This window comes from Nipponia nippon, unplaced genomic scaffold (genome assembly GCF_047370975.1).
Source record: "Nipponia nippon isolate SJK-2023a ecotype South Korea unplaced genomic scaffold, ASM4737097v1 scaffold_24, whole genome shotgun sequence".
Lineage (NCBI taxonomy): Eukaryota > Metazoa > Chordata > Aves > Pelecaniformes > Threskiornithidae > Nipponia > Nipponia nippon.
In genome coordinates this window covers 1,515,712-1,530,148 of record NW_028262341.1, presented here as the reverse complement: position 1 = coordinate 1,530,148, position 14,437 = coordinate 1,515,712, and the positions used below count along the sequence as shown (strand labels likewise).

General features: G+C 38.2%; 1 protein-coding gene across 2 annotated transcripts in view; it reads right to left on the bottom strand.

The window, feature by feature from the left end:
* The window catches only part of XRCC4 (X-ray repair cross complementing 4), a 189,974-nt gene that overhangs the window by 102,812 nt on the left and 72,725 nt on the right, over positions 1-14,437 (bottom strand). For both annotated transcript variants that reach the window (XM_087761546.1, XM_087761547.1), the window contains exons 4-6: positions 8,779-8,945; positions 1,584-1,736; positions 332-435 (exon numbers count right to left, since the gene is read on the bottom strand). In XM_087761546.1, coding sequence (XP_087617672.1) covers positions 332-435; positions 1,584-1,736; positions 8,779-8,945 — 424 coding nt within the window. The remainder of the gene's footprint in view (positions 1-331; positions 436-1,583; positions 1,737-8,778; positions 8,946-14,437) is intronic.

The following is a 14,437-nucleotide window of genomic DNA, read 5'->3' as shown; positions in this document are numbered from 1 at the left end:
TCATTGCATACACCTCATGTTTCCTAGAATTTAAAATGGAATTGTTGATGGTTCAGATACTGTTAGACTGTCATTAGTTCTGCAAAGTATGTAATTTGTCATTTTGGAAGAAATGACAGTACCTTCACTTGTGCAACATGCTTTTAAACTTCCTCTTTCTAATTTGAAAATGCTAGTATTATACTCTGCTTCAAGAGAGGTATTTTTAAGGCTTCCAGGTTGGCTTCACAGAGCAATTTGTCAGGTAGTATTTTGTCTTCATTAAGGTTTATTCACAGAAAGTGATTGGCCTGTCCGTGATATTCCCCAAAGACAATACATTCTGTCTTACCTGATGGTAATGAGGCCCGTGTTAAATTTTCACTCTCCTCATCAGTGCTGCCATCATAGTCATTTTCTCTCCCTGTAGCCATCTGAGTGGTAGCTATACTATCCCTACGGGAAAAAAAAAAAAAAAAAAAAAAAAAAAAAAGGGGGAAAGAAAGCAAGCACATCTTTGCCATCTATTATTCCTGCAAAGAATTTATAATTAATTTATAATTAATTCTGCATATATATATATATAAATTTATAATTAATTCTGCACTGTCTCAGAAGCAATGCAAGCTGATACAAGTCAATGTAAAGTCCCCATAGAATCACAGAATTGTTTAGGTTGGAGAAGACCTTTAAGATCATCAAGTCCAACCGTTAACCTAGCACTGCCAAATCCACCACTAAACCATGTCCCTAAGCACCACATCTACACGTCTTTTACACACCTCCAGGGATGGGGACTCAACCACTTCCCTGGGTATCCTAATATCCAATGTAAACCTCTCCTGGCGCAACTTGAGGCCATTTCCTCTTGTCCTGTCGCTTGTTACTAGGGAGAAGAGACTGACCCCACCTCGCTACAACCTCCTTTCAGGTAGTTGTAGAGAGCAGTAAGGTCTCCCCTCAACCTCCTCTTCTCCAGCCTAAACAACCCCAGCTCCCTCAGCCGCTCCTCATAAGACTTGTGCTCTAGACCCTTCACCAGCTTCGTTGCCCTTCTTTGGACTTGCCATGCTGAACAGCTCAGTGCATTCATATATAAAGGACAGACAACAACAGGTAAGTTAAGATATAAAAAAGCAAGATAAAAATAGCAGACAAATTAAGGTGTGTTGTAGCATTAGAATGAGTCATCTTCTCTGGATATTTTTGAAATAAAATGTACACAAAAAAACATTTAGATATCGATATTTTTGTTTCCCAAAGGACAAAAGGAATCAAATAATTCAGGGAGAATGCATATGAAAGTATCACCTACGGAAATGGCAGAGACATACTCTGGAAAATCAACTGCAACCTAACAGAAAAAAGAAGATGACAGATTCATTGAATATTTAGTTTTTGGCTACAGCATCCAAAACAATATGCTGCTATTTGCAGTGACGCCACAAAGAATCCTCTGCTCTCATGACTACCAGTATTGTTTTGGATAACCAAGCACTTAGCCAGGAAGAACTGTCACTCACTGATACAGCCAAAGAAATGGAAACTAAACTAACGTGTGCAATAGGTATGATACTAAGTAAATCAGGAAAATTAAGAAATACCTTGTACATTTGGCATCTGCTGCAGATTCTTTCGCTTCATTCAATAACTTCTGTAAGTTTCTTATCTTTGCCTTCTTTTCATTCAGCACCAAAATAAACCGGTTATAAAGATCTGCCTCTAGTTCTTCTTTAGCTTCCACACATTTTTCCAGCCTACAATGTAAAATTAACTGTTACACCATTTCTTTTTAAAACTCTGCGTTTCCTGGAAGAAAAGCTGTAGTGAGGCCAGCCTTCTTATTACAGGAATCCCCATACCAAACCATGCACAACTAGTACAACATCTTGTGTCTGAAACAGGCCAGAAGAAACTTTTCTTTTCCATAGAAAATTGCAATGAACTTTGCTACCAAAAGGGGAAAGTTTCCAAGGGGAAAATTTTCTCTTCATGCTTTTTGTGATTGGTTCTTGCACACATGCATCTGAGACAACTAAAATTTAAATAGGCAAGTGTTCTTTAGTTTCAATGCTGAATTCACCACAGTGGGCATAGCTTAGCAAGATACACATAATGAGATTACAAATAGGTATTATTAAGCTTGATGGGTCCCAAATCTGGACCACACACTCTGACCTGAAATATATTTGAACAGGGAAAAAAAGAAACAAGAAATAGGCAACTCCACTTCAACATGGGCTGAGATGACCAGCAAATACTTTGGGCAACGAGGACAGCTCCAGAACTCTTTCCTTGCCAAAACTCCTGGGACAGATGTGGGTGATATAGACCTTTGCCTGACCATTTCCCACCAACAGCCTTGCATGTCTTGTTCTGGTGAGCTGGCAAGGTACAGAAACCAGTTCCTGGCAAAGCTCAGTGGGACACTGCATCAACACCTGATGGCAACTGTAATCCTTTACAGGCATTCAGACAAATACAATGCTAATAACTCCAGTGCTGCGGACTCCATTTCGAATTCTACAGATACAGAGATGAGATCTTGGTACCCTTGTAGCCACCACTAGGCAGATTTTTATGTTTTTTTCCCCTGAACCAATCACAATTACTTGGTAGAGGACTAAACACAGTGTATATATAAGTGTTTTAAAATCTCTTAATTAATACCTTCAGAGTAAAATATTCTTCTGGTTTTTAAAGGTTTAATGTGCACCTGTAGGTAGGTCAATGTCAATAAAATGAAGCACAGTGGAAATATACAATTAAGAATATGGGTGTGTACTGTCTCATAAGCAAAGCAAAAATGGAACATAAGCAAACATGAGCACAAAAAAAAAAAAAAATGAAGTGACTTACAGAAAATGCAATTCTATATTTACTTCTTCAATTTCATAACTTTTTAGTCCATAGGTTGAACCACAAACACTGTAATAGCTGTGTTCATAACAAGCAAAAAAACATCTTGATAATCTTATTGATCATGGTAACTACAGTATTACAGCAAGTGGTCATAAACTATAAACAACATTCTTTTCACCAAACTATGCAAGACTGGTAAAGTTTAGAATGCTTCCTTTGTTATTAAACCCAAACACATAACAAATTTTAAAAATAGTAATTTATAAGGTGAGAAGTTTCCATAGACTTCCTGTATAAATATGGATTATTTTGTTTGTAGGTCAAAACCTTATATGATGTAAAAACAAAGACAATAGAAAATAATCACATGAAGTATTAAGTCTACTATGCAATGCTTTAGGGATATACTTGATAGTTGATAAATAATTCATCTAATTTAAATGCAAATAGTAGAACATCATTACCATATAGATCGGTTCAATAATTCCTAAATGAAAGATCATATGTACTAATCAACTACCAGGAGACTTTCCAGCTACAAAAGGAAAATTAACTGTTTAGTGGAGAACAAATAGAGAATTCACAAAGAATCATAAATTCTAATACAGGGTCCAGAAGTGCCTTGACCAGCTCATGGAAGGAGAAAGGTAAGGACAGGAATTGTCTCCCACTTATCAAGTAGAATTCAGCCATTAAAAAAATAGATTTAAAAAAAAAATACAGTTGTTGGGTAAACTGCCATTTACATGCTTGAAATTAATTATCTCTGTATACATAAAAATGGAAAACAAGGATTTTGTGTAAAATCCTGTCTGTATCAAATCCTATAGAAAAGTCCCCTCTCCCACAAAAAAAACAACACTAACTAAAGAAAGTGCTTACTACTGTGCCTTTATTTTGCCAATGGACTGGTCTGATGGACTGATTGAGACATTTTGCTGACTTGGCCAAAAAGGTGTCATATAAGACATCCATTGATGAAAATCCACATAACTGTAAACTCTCAATGAACTAAAGCTGATGCTGCCTGGATGTTAAGAAGCACAGTATAGGAAATTACTGCAAGACTAGCCAATTTTTTCAGCCTCTGGAGCAAAATATTAGCATCTCGAAATACACATACTGACTATATGCATAGATTAGAATATTAACTGTTCCCTGTAGGCAAAATCAATTAGTAGTATACCATCAGCTAATCTTATATGACTGTTTTCATTTACGCGAACACCTTTTTAGATTTTTTCCTGTTGCTTAAAGTAATCCGTATATAAATACATTCTCCAGGCACAGGCTGGCTGCTCACGGCTTGGATAAGTGCACTCTGCGCTGGGTTAAAAACTGGCTGGACGGCCAAGCCCAGAGAGTGGTGGTGAATGGAGTTAAATCCAGTTGGCAGCCGGTCACGAGTGGTGTTCCCCAGGGCTCAGTACTGGGGCTGGTCCTGTTTAATATCTTCATTGATGATCTGGAGGAGGGGATCGAGTGCACCCTCAGTAAGTTTGCAGGTGACACCAAGTTGGGTGGAAGTGTTGATCTGCTGGAGGGTAGGAAGGCCCTACAGAGGGACCTGGGCAGGCTGGACCGATGGGCCGGGGCCAACTGGATGAGGTTCAACAAGGCTAAGTGCCAGGTCCTGCACTTCAGTCACAACAACCCCATGCAACGCTACAGGCTTGGGGAGGAGTGGCTGGAGAGCTGCCTGGCTGAAAAGGCCCTGGGGGTGTTGGTTGACAGCCGCCTGAACATGAGCCAGCAGTGTGCTCAGGTGGGCAAGAAGGCCAATGGAATCCTGGCTTGTATCAGGAATAGTGTGGCCAGCAGGACCAGGGAGGTGATAGTGCCCCTGTACTCATCATTGGTGAGGCCGCACCTTGAGTACTGTGTTCAGTTTTGGGTCCCTCACTACAAGAAGGACATGGAGGTGCTGGAGAATGTCCAAAGAAGGGCAACGAAGTTGGTGAAGGGTCTAGAGCACAAGTCTTATGAGGAGTGGCTGAGCAAGCTGGGGTTGTTTAGTCTGGAGAAGAGGAGGCTGAGGGGTGACCTTACTGCTGTCTACAGCTACCTGAAAGGAGGTTGTAGTGAGGTGGGGGTTGGTCTCTTCTCCCTAGTAGCGAGTGATAGGATGAGAGGAAGTGGCCTCAAGCTGTACCAGGGGAAGTTTAGGTTGGATATTAGGAACAACTTCTTCACTGAAAGGGTAGTCAGGCACTGGAACAGGCTGCTCAGGGAAGTGGTTGAGTCCCCATCCCTGGAGGTATTTAAAAGAAGGGTAGACGTGGTGCTCGAGGACATGGTTTAGTGGTGGACTTGACAGTGCTAGGTTAACGGTTGGACTTGATGATCTTAAGGGTCTTTTCCAACCTTAATGATTCTATGATTCTATATGACATTAATTTGGCGTAACATTCAATCAGTGTAAAATAGCATTACATTAACACTATATTTACAAGTTATGAGCCTTTAAAAATATACTATTATATGGCATATGATGATACTTAAAAACAGAATAGTAAAAAGCAACAGTCCTCTGCTGCTTGGGAACAGGGATGCATTAATTATGCAGAGCGTATGTGTGTGTGGGGTAGCTCTGGCTATAACTCTGCATAGCCTTTAGGATTCACTCAGGCATGCATTACCTGAATTACGTGACCACTAAGCAAAGCTGGCTGGGTTTCATTCCAATACATCATCGGTTACAAATACAAACTTTAATTGCAATTCATCACATGCTTGTGCCTGTGTGTGATTTGTCTCACTAAAATACCATCTCCCGAGGCGAAATAAAGAAGCTACTCATCTCAAAGACAACTTTCAAGCACAACGAAAATAAATGGAAGTTAATGGCTAGAGTGGTGCAAATGCACATGCTTTCAAATTTCTGTATTCTTAAATCTCTCTGTTATGCAAGTGCAACACTTTTAATGTGCCAGACACACCCAAGTTGACAGCCATCAGAAAGCTTGCACAGCCTACTGAAAGCAGCTAGTATTAGGAATCATTACAATTAGTAATTGAGAAAATAAGGTAACTGTCCAGTTCTTAAGTGCTGCCTAAATGTAGAGCAATCACACATGCTTCACAGAGATTAACATGAACTAATTAACTTAATGGCATTTATACATTTTCCACACTCCAATACTAAACAGAAAAAATTCAACGTTTCTGTTATTTATCCTTGTCCTCAGTGCTCTAAAATAATTGCTGGTCTTACGGCACTGCTCTATTACATTTCATATTCAACCTTCCCCCAACATTGGCAATGGTATTGAATCTTGATGAGCTAATGCTGAAGAGTCAGTTTCAAGCACCAAACTACCTAGCCTGCATTTTTATAAGCCGTTTGTGGTTTAAATATACTGTCACTATAGTTGACCACAAAAGGAATTAGCAGCTATTTTGATTTTGGCTTGTCTACACTAATTTTAGATGTTTGACACAAAATACATACCACACCCAAAACAGAAATTTAACTTGTGTTTTATTGGCCAAGGAATTATTTTGCTACATATTATTATTACTTTACATTTACAATATTAATTATCTATATGACATAAAAACAATAGCTATTCTGCTTTGATATTTTAACTTATCTATCACTGAGGTGTTCACATACACACACTCCCTGCCAGGCATCCATTTGCCGCATTTTCAGAATAATCGTTCTGAAAATTTCCATACCCTCTCTATTTGGATCTTGCCAGATAGTGGCTCAGTGATTTTTATTTTACATTTTTAGATCAAGTGCTGAACAATCTAGCTAGCCAATAACTCTCACACTGATGTCACCTACACATGGGCCATTTCCTAAAAGGAGGGAAATGTTCAGCCAGGTAAAATCCTACACTTAGGTCATCACAGTAAGAAAGACGATGAAAATTAAGGGAGTTACAGCTGCAACCAGAAACACTCTCAACACCTCAGACGTCACACAGCTTAGACTAGACTGCATAAGTAATTTAACACTTTGATGATGCAGGGGCGTTCTCTTCAAAGGGAGTTTTGGCCTGCTCCTGCCTTTTGACTTTACTTGAACCTGAATTGAAGAAGGAAGCAGCAGTAGCTATTCCTGAACCTGGCATAGGGCTGCCACACGCGCTGTTTGCAGCCAAGCAGACTATCTCACATACACTGAGGAAATTGCCAGCAACCGATCGGAGCTGGTATTCAGCTTACAGATTGCTCACTAGGCAGATGTAGCCTCCTGAAGGAAACTTGCTTGCCATTTTACAGACTAAATGGAAAGCAGAACAAGTTTACACCTCAAGAGACCCCGGAGAGCTACAGGGCAAAGCTGCTGAGCTGAGCTCACAAAACCTTCATGATGGTCAAGACAATTAGAGTAGGGAAATGGAAAAGGGATGATTGAATTATTCCATCCAGTGCCTCATGCTTAATCTGAACAAAAACAGCTCTTGGAAGTCTGCATGCTATGTTTCAATTCTAATGAGGTCCTGAAGAGAGAGATTTTAAGCAAGGGGAACTGCAGGGGCTGAAACTCTGGAGCTGATATGCCTTTGCTCCAGGCGAAGAGGGAGCACAATTCTCCACACCATGCGCTTTATATTTTATGTTTTACTATGCAACATCATAAGTGATACAGAGTGTGGAGCTTGAAATCCTGTCTACTGAACAAAGACAGGCAAAGCTTTTGTTCAGCTCCAAGAAACTCACAACACTAGGTCCAGCATTTGAAGCCACAAGAGCAAAGAGAGACAGCAGGATATACTAGGCTGTGGCAAAAAGAATTTAAAAAAACAAAAAACAAACCAAAACCAAACAAAAAAAACACCCCAAAACCAAAAAAAACAACACTGTTTGGATGAAAATTACTTTCATTCTCCATTTAGTGGACATGGCCAAAGTCTGGTGACCATACAACTTTCAGTATTTATTTTGAAAAATTGTTTCAGCTATTCAAAATATAAACATACTAAAGAAAACCACCAGCTTTCAGAGCTTGAATACACTGCTTCTGAGAGCAAAGGTTGTCTGGCAACTGTGATTTTTTTTCTTTGGGGTTACTCTTTAAAAGTGCCACACCACCATGGAAATTGATACAAGGACTAATGCCTATTACACATTAGCGTGTAATGCAGTACAGCATACTGGTTATACAATACGCTATTGTTCAATAAACTGCTAAGCAGTAAAACACTACTTAGGAAGGCCATATGCTTGTCAGGGAGACTGTCAGGAGAAACTGTTAGTCATTTTAATGAGAGGGAAACAAAACTAACTCCTCCCAAAAGTTAGCTCTCTTTTTCAAGGTAAATTAACGCCAATTAGCTACATTCTTTCATCAGTCTTCCTAAATGTGGTTTTTCAGATAAAGCTAGAGAAAAGCAAGATAAATCTCCGACTTGTACGTGCTAAGAGTTTTATGCTAACTGAAATAAGCAAAGATTACTTCACTAGAGCGCAGTGGCAGACCATTCAGATCATAAATGCAATGGCATTTAAGCAAAAACCCTCACAAAATAATGGTGCTTTTCCCTGTAACACCACACTCGCTTTCCAATACTGTTTGCTTTCACAAGGCAAACAGATTAAAGCAATGGCAACTTATTCCCCATTCAAAAATGTAAATAATTTAAACTGCTAGTCATAAGAACTATAGAAAATAATGGAAAGAAGGCTTCCTGAAGAAAGTAGAGAGGATTCTACAGAAAAGAGATATTTTTTTTTTTCACTTCATATAGGTAAAACCAGCTTTAATTGCAAAGTACTTGCATTTCTGACATAGGAAGAACCACAACAACACACAACTACATGGGCTGTAAGTAACTGGGCTGAAAACACTTGTCAAGAGAAGAAAAATTTGGGTGCTCCTTTCTGTATACGACTCCAAAAGTGCTCATCAGTAAAGCCTGCACTGACACTGTAAGTATTTGTGAGTTTCTCGAGTATCACCTGTGAATGCACTTTTAAACTTACCGCTTCTCCACGTCACTCCAGTCGCTGAAAAGCCTTTCATTTTCTTTTTGCAGGTGCTCATTTTTTGCCTTCAGTCTTCCCAGGCAGTCTAGGCAGTAACCAATCAGTTCCTTAACCACCTCCACCGGACTTGAAACTTTCTGTAGCTTCAAAGATCCAAGTCTAAACTAGGACACAAGGAAAGAATGAGTTATTTCATCTGTACTAGAAAGCTCACAAAACATTGCTCCAATAAACTTGAATACATACTTAATAAGCATAAGAAATACCTTACACTGCTCCAGTTCAAAGTGATACAATGAATTTGTCACAAGAATAATTGTGGAACATGTGGAATAATCTACACGCCAACTATTTATGCAGTTAATACATCTTAATGGTCACCTGTCACTGAATAGGCACAGGACATAAGCACTGACATACTTTCTAACAAGCAGGAAAAGAGATGCCACACAGGAAATGTAACATGATACAGCAACAACCTGCTCTTGTACAGATCAGATGAGGTCAGCAGCATAACGGTGCAACCACAGATTTTATATAAAAGGCATTTTTGATGTAATGCAGAACCCCAGGAACTGAAAACCTAACGGTATTGCTAACATGTTCTTGCCATCTGCCGAATGAAATAGCTGAAGAAACTTCCTATTCTAGTATCCACAGCAGCAACACAACCACATAAATATTACTGATAAAACAAATTAAGATCAATTACTTTTGATTTAAAATAGTATTACAAATGCCTGTCTATGATCTTTGCATGCACCTGATGGATGAAAACTAGCCCAAGTTTTCTCTTTCAGGGCTCAGACAGCAAGGTCTTAATAATGAAAGGAGTCCTTCAATTAAATAGATGGCCTCAATAATTCAATGAGATTAAAGGATAGGATCTATAATGAATAGTTGTATTTCTTCAGCAATGGGGAAGTTATACAGGATATACATGAGGTCTGAACAGATTTGTTCTGCCTGGTCTGGCAGAAACAACAGAAAACTGTTGTTTCTATTATGTTAAAGGAGGAATAGTTCAGCCATATGCACAAAACAGTTTCAGCTAAACTATAAACAGGCAAAGCTGGATGAAGATATAAAGATATAAAAAATGTTCGGTGTGACAGTTTGATGCAATTGAAGAAGAAAGATCTAAGGTTGCTTGAACAAGGTCACATGCATTATCTTAAGAGAAGCAAACCACAAGTGAAGGAGCTGACTTTGGTGCTCTGGAGTGGGTAGATGATGGGGAATCTGAACTATCTTAAGGTACACTTCCATAGCTGATAGAGCCTACAGAAGCCATAGGGGGCTTTTCTGACGCCTCTCCACAGCTAGCAGCAGCACCATTTGCCCAGCTTGACAAAAAACTAGTTGAGGGAGCAGATCCAGAGACAAGCAGAGTGGGTTGGATGACACAATCCAGACTTTGCCCAGCTTAAACTACAGCAGACACAGACCTTTCAGGAAAGAGGTATCAAAATGGCTTGGCTTTGCTTGCAAATGCCTGCAGAAATGTTGAATTGGTGAGGGGTACATGGAAGGAGAAAGGGTCCTCTCTCACATCTTGTAATTATTAAAAGGACTGACATAACTATTGTGGTATTTCCCTACGAATAGACCTATTACTCATCTTTTCAACTTGAATACATGGCAATAACATCTTAAAAAAATATAAAAGTAAGTGGTACATGCTAGGGAAGCGACCAGTCTGTGTCATGGCACCTCACCTATTAAAATCAGAAATGCCATTTCATTCATTTTTCTCCTCACTTTAGTTCATTTTACTTAGGAGGGCATGGCAAATAACTAAATAAAAGACATCCGTGAAAAAAATCTGTAGCGTTTGTTAACACTTCTTAAAAAGTTAAGTTTACTACTACTCTACATAAGGTTTTACTGAAAAAGACCTTGTAAAAATTGCTCATAAAGATTTTAAAGGCATTGTTTGAAACAAATAACAGTCCTTCAACTTAGATAAGATATTTTATCTGGGGAAGTCTCTGCAACAACACATGATACCATCATGAGCTTCTTCAACAAGGTTAATTTATCCAAAAATGTGGCAAACCCAAAGTTTTAATTTCAAATTAGCCACTGATCTTTCTTCCAAATTCATGTGTACTGGCTCTAACATAATATTTTCCTTTAGCTTACATACATCTGATGGGTATAGATGAAAAGATGCATTTAATTTATTTTTGGAAATTAGATTACATTATCAGTAACACACAGAGTGACACGTATTCCCTGGATATCACACTTGCTGTTTGACAGCATTAACAAAGATGGACATCTGTGTAAAGGAAACTGTTTTTCATCACTTGCAAGCCACCACCATACTATACGGATAAAGAATTCATGCCACACTTGAATACTAGCCTCAGAGATAGAGAAGCACAGTAGCACAGATAAACAGCAACGCAATCTTCTACTTATACTGTGGAGGAAATAGCAAGAGTGCATCTTTCTGTCTTATGCTTTTAATATAATCAACTGAGATAAGACATAGGCAAATATGTTTAATCAGGACAAACCAGCATTGTCCAAATTACAGTTTACTCAGCACAAAAGAAAAAATTACAAACAATTCTAAAACAGAATAAAGTGAATAACAATAGATTTCAGCTGAAAGCCTGATTCCACTCACAATCAAAATCATGCCACACGCACAGCAGAAATTTCAAAAGAAATTGTAATTACAAACACCAGTTCAGCCTCTTAAATATATTACACAACCGATACTGCAACGTGGAGTTCTGAAACTGCAAAATACAGCCTCAGCTTCATGGACCTCTGCCATGAAAGAATTTCTGAAAATCTGTAAGAAAAAACAACGTCTTTCTTTTTATAAAAGCTGATACACTAAAAAAAAAAAAATCAAACCAGGCTTTTGGGCATGATACCTTTTTTGGTGAATTCTCAAAACAGAGAGGGGGAGAGGTCACAGTGCAGAGAGTGGAGCAAGAAATGCAAGCCAGCCTGACGAGCCACTGCTAATGTGTGCACCACCAGAGGGGAGGTGCTGGACAGATTGCCACACTGCTACAGGGACACAATTAATTTGGTTGGCCATCTTTTTAGGTGTTCATTTCGAAGTTAAAACAGTAACAGTCTTTAATTTAGTCTTTAATTCAGTCTTTATACAAAGCAATTGACTGTTGCATACTTTCTTACATAAAACTTCACTGTACTGCTTTCTGTGTCTTACACCCCATGATCTGTAGACCATTTCTAGCAGGTAAGTAAAGCAAGCCCGTTACCAGGAAGCTTAAATCCATTAGACACGTGCTAACATATCAACCAAGAAAAAAAAATATCATAAGGCATCTGCAAAGAAGTATTCTTCTGTTTATTTTTTGCTCCCCCGCCCCGCAAGTCGTCTAATCTTGACTTAATATAGTTGTAGGAGCAAGTTATCTGGCTTACATTGCAGCTACCTCCAGCACCTCAGTGCAGAGAAACACAGGACATTTAGATACAGCCCTAATTAAGCCAAAAGTAACGTGATACTGGACATGCCGTTTTGCTTTGCCTCCTTTGCACAGAATGTTATACAAAGTGTACCAAAAAGCCTTCTTAGTCTGTTTCTTCAACATTAAATTATTTGTTACAATAAGCTATTACACTGCCTATTTAACAAACAAATGTTAGCACTAACAATAGTAACATTGTTATCTGAGCAAATTACAACTGATTGGCATTCTCCCCTGTAAAGAGCCCAGTGCTGAGAGACTGATAAGCCATAAAGGCAGCCAGATCCATTTCATTTCCAAAGCATCAAGGGAAAGCACAAGCCAGCCGTTCGTAAAACAATGTAAAGAAAAGCAGTCTCAGGACAGTTTTCCTCTGGATTCCTACTGGCATCCCAAATTGGAAAGCAAACTGGTAAAGGAGCAGATGCGAAAAATAGCACAATTTTAGATCCAAGGATTCTGAATTCAGGACAGACGTGCAATTTGCAGCACTGATTAAGACAGAATCCTATTAAAATTGAATGTTTGGAGGGAAAATAATTGTATAAAAGGAGTCATTAGTTTTATCCACATATTGCTTAGTTTTTGCTTGTAACTAAACCAAGAAATAGTCCAGTTATTTGTCATTCATCACCAAAACCACAGTAGTGAAACTGGAAACAATTCTAGGAAGATTCAATAGAAGTTGTTAAAGGTCATGATACCATAAGAAACAGTTAACTGGGTGGCATATCAAGATAAACAGATCTTGCCTACCGCATGAGTGAAAGCTCAACATTAACACTTCACTAAGGTAATTTTACATATATCATGTCCACAATTTGGATCACGTTTCCAAGGCGAGCCTCATTTTGTAAATTCCTGCACACTGCTGGTCTCTAGATCAATTTATATTTCTTGCCATTCTTCCAGCTGCTGTAGCTCTCTAACTTCACATCATCTGCAGATGTAATTAATGTGCTTTCTACCTCCTCTTTCAGATCATTCAAGAAAACATTATATAAAACAGTGAAGCACTAAACACTTCATTTATACAGAAAATGAGCAGATCTGCTAGAGGTCTCAGTGGACAACAGACTGACTGTGACAGATATACTGCTCCCCTTCAATACCTGTTTTATTATTTGTTGGGATTTTTTTTGTATTGTTGTTTTTTAAAGACACGTGAAGATGAATACAGAATCATTTAGAAAGTTGTCTTCCCTTAATCAGATATCACACTCAGCACTTATCCATTAGACCTGTATTTTAAGTTTAGAAATAAAAACAAGAATTAGAAGCTTATGACAAAACTGTCATTTTCCCATGACCTCTCACCCTGCCCACTGTTTGTCTTCTACAGATGAAGAAAGAAGTGATTTCAACCATAAGACAGAAAATATTCTGGAAGGAAACAGAGAAGTTTCTCAAGTAATTTTTCTTTTAATTACTGATGTTTACAGGAAGATGCTTCACATAGGAAAAAAAAGTCATTAAAATATGAGCCAATATATTTTTTCATGGAAAATTTTAAAACTACATGAAAATTACTTTATTCTATAGAGACGGATTTTAATTTTGCATTAAATATATATAAATACACGTTATATAATCTTAGCATTATTACATTCCACTAAAAATGAGAGTTATCATATCTAAAGGCAATAATTATCAAAGGTTATACACTGAAAGGAGAAGCCATTTACACAGCAATGCCTGCAAGCTCTCTCTTCTGGGGCAGAATCTGAAGGCAGATAATAACAGTGAGCTTATTTCCAATAACAACAATTTTTCATAATGACATACTAGTCTATAAGGAAAAAAAAAACATTCATGCTGGAAACTCTCATTGCATCTGCATTGCTGGCCATGATTTCTCTCTGTATTACTTAGGTACCCTGACAATCCTTTCTTACAGTATTTTTTATCCAACATATATTTAAGGAATTCCATACTTCCACAAGCTAGAAAAAAGTATTTATTTAGACAGAGAGGTTTTGCCCTTTCTTGTCCCGGCAGGCTATAGCAGCTATACAGTGGCTCTCTCTCACTCTTCTATTTATATTACATACTTAAAACCTAACCCATAGTATTTTGCTTTTTCCTTGTCTATTTTGAAAATGATTTAACAAATAATTTTTACAGAGAGTACACTTACAGATACTTAGGTCTGATTTTCAAACGAAAATATTTCTAGTGTGTGAACTAATTGA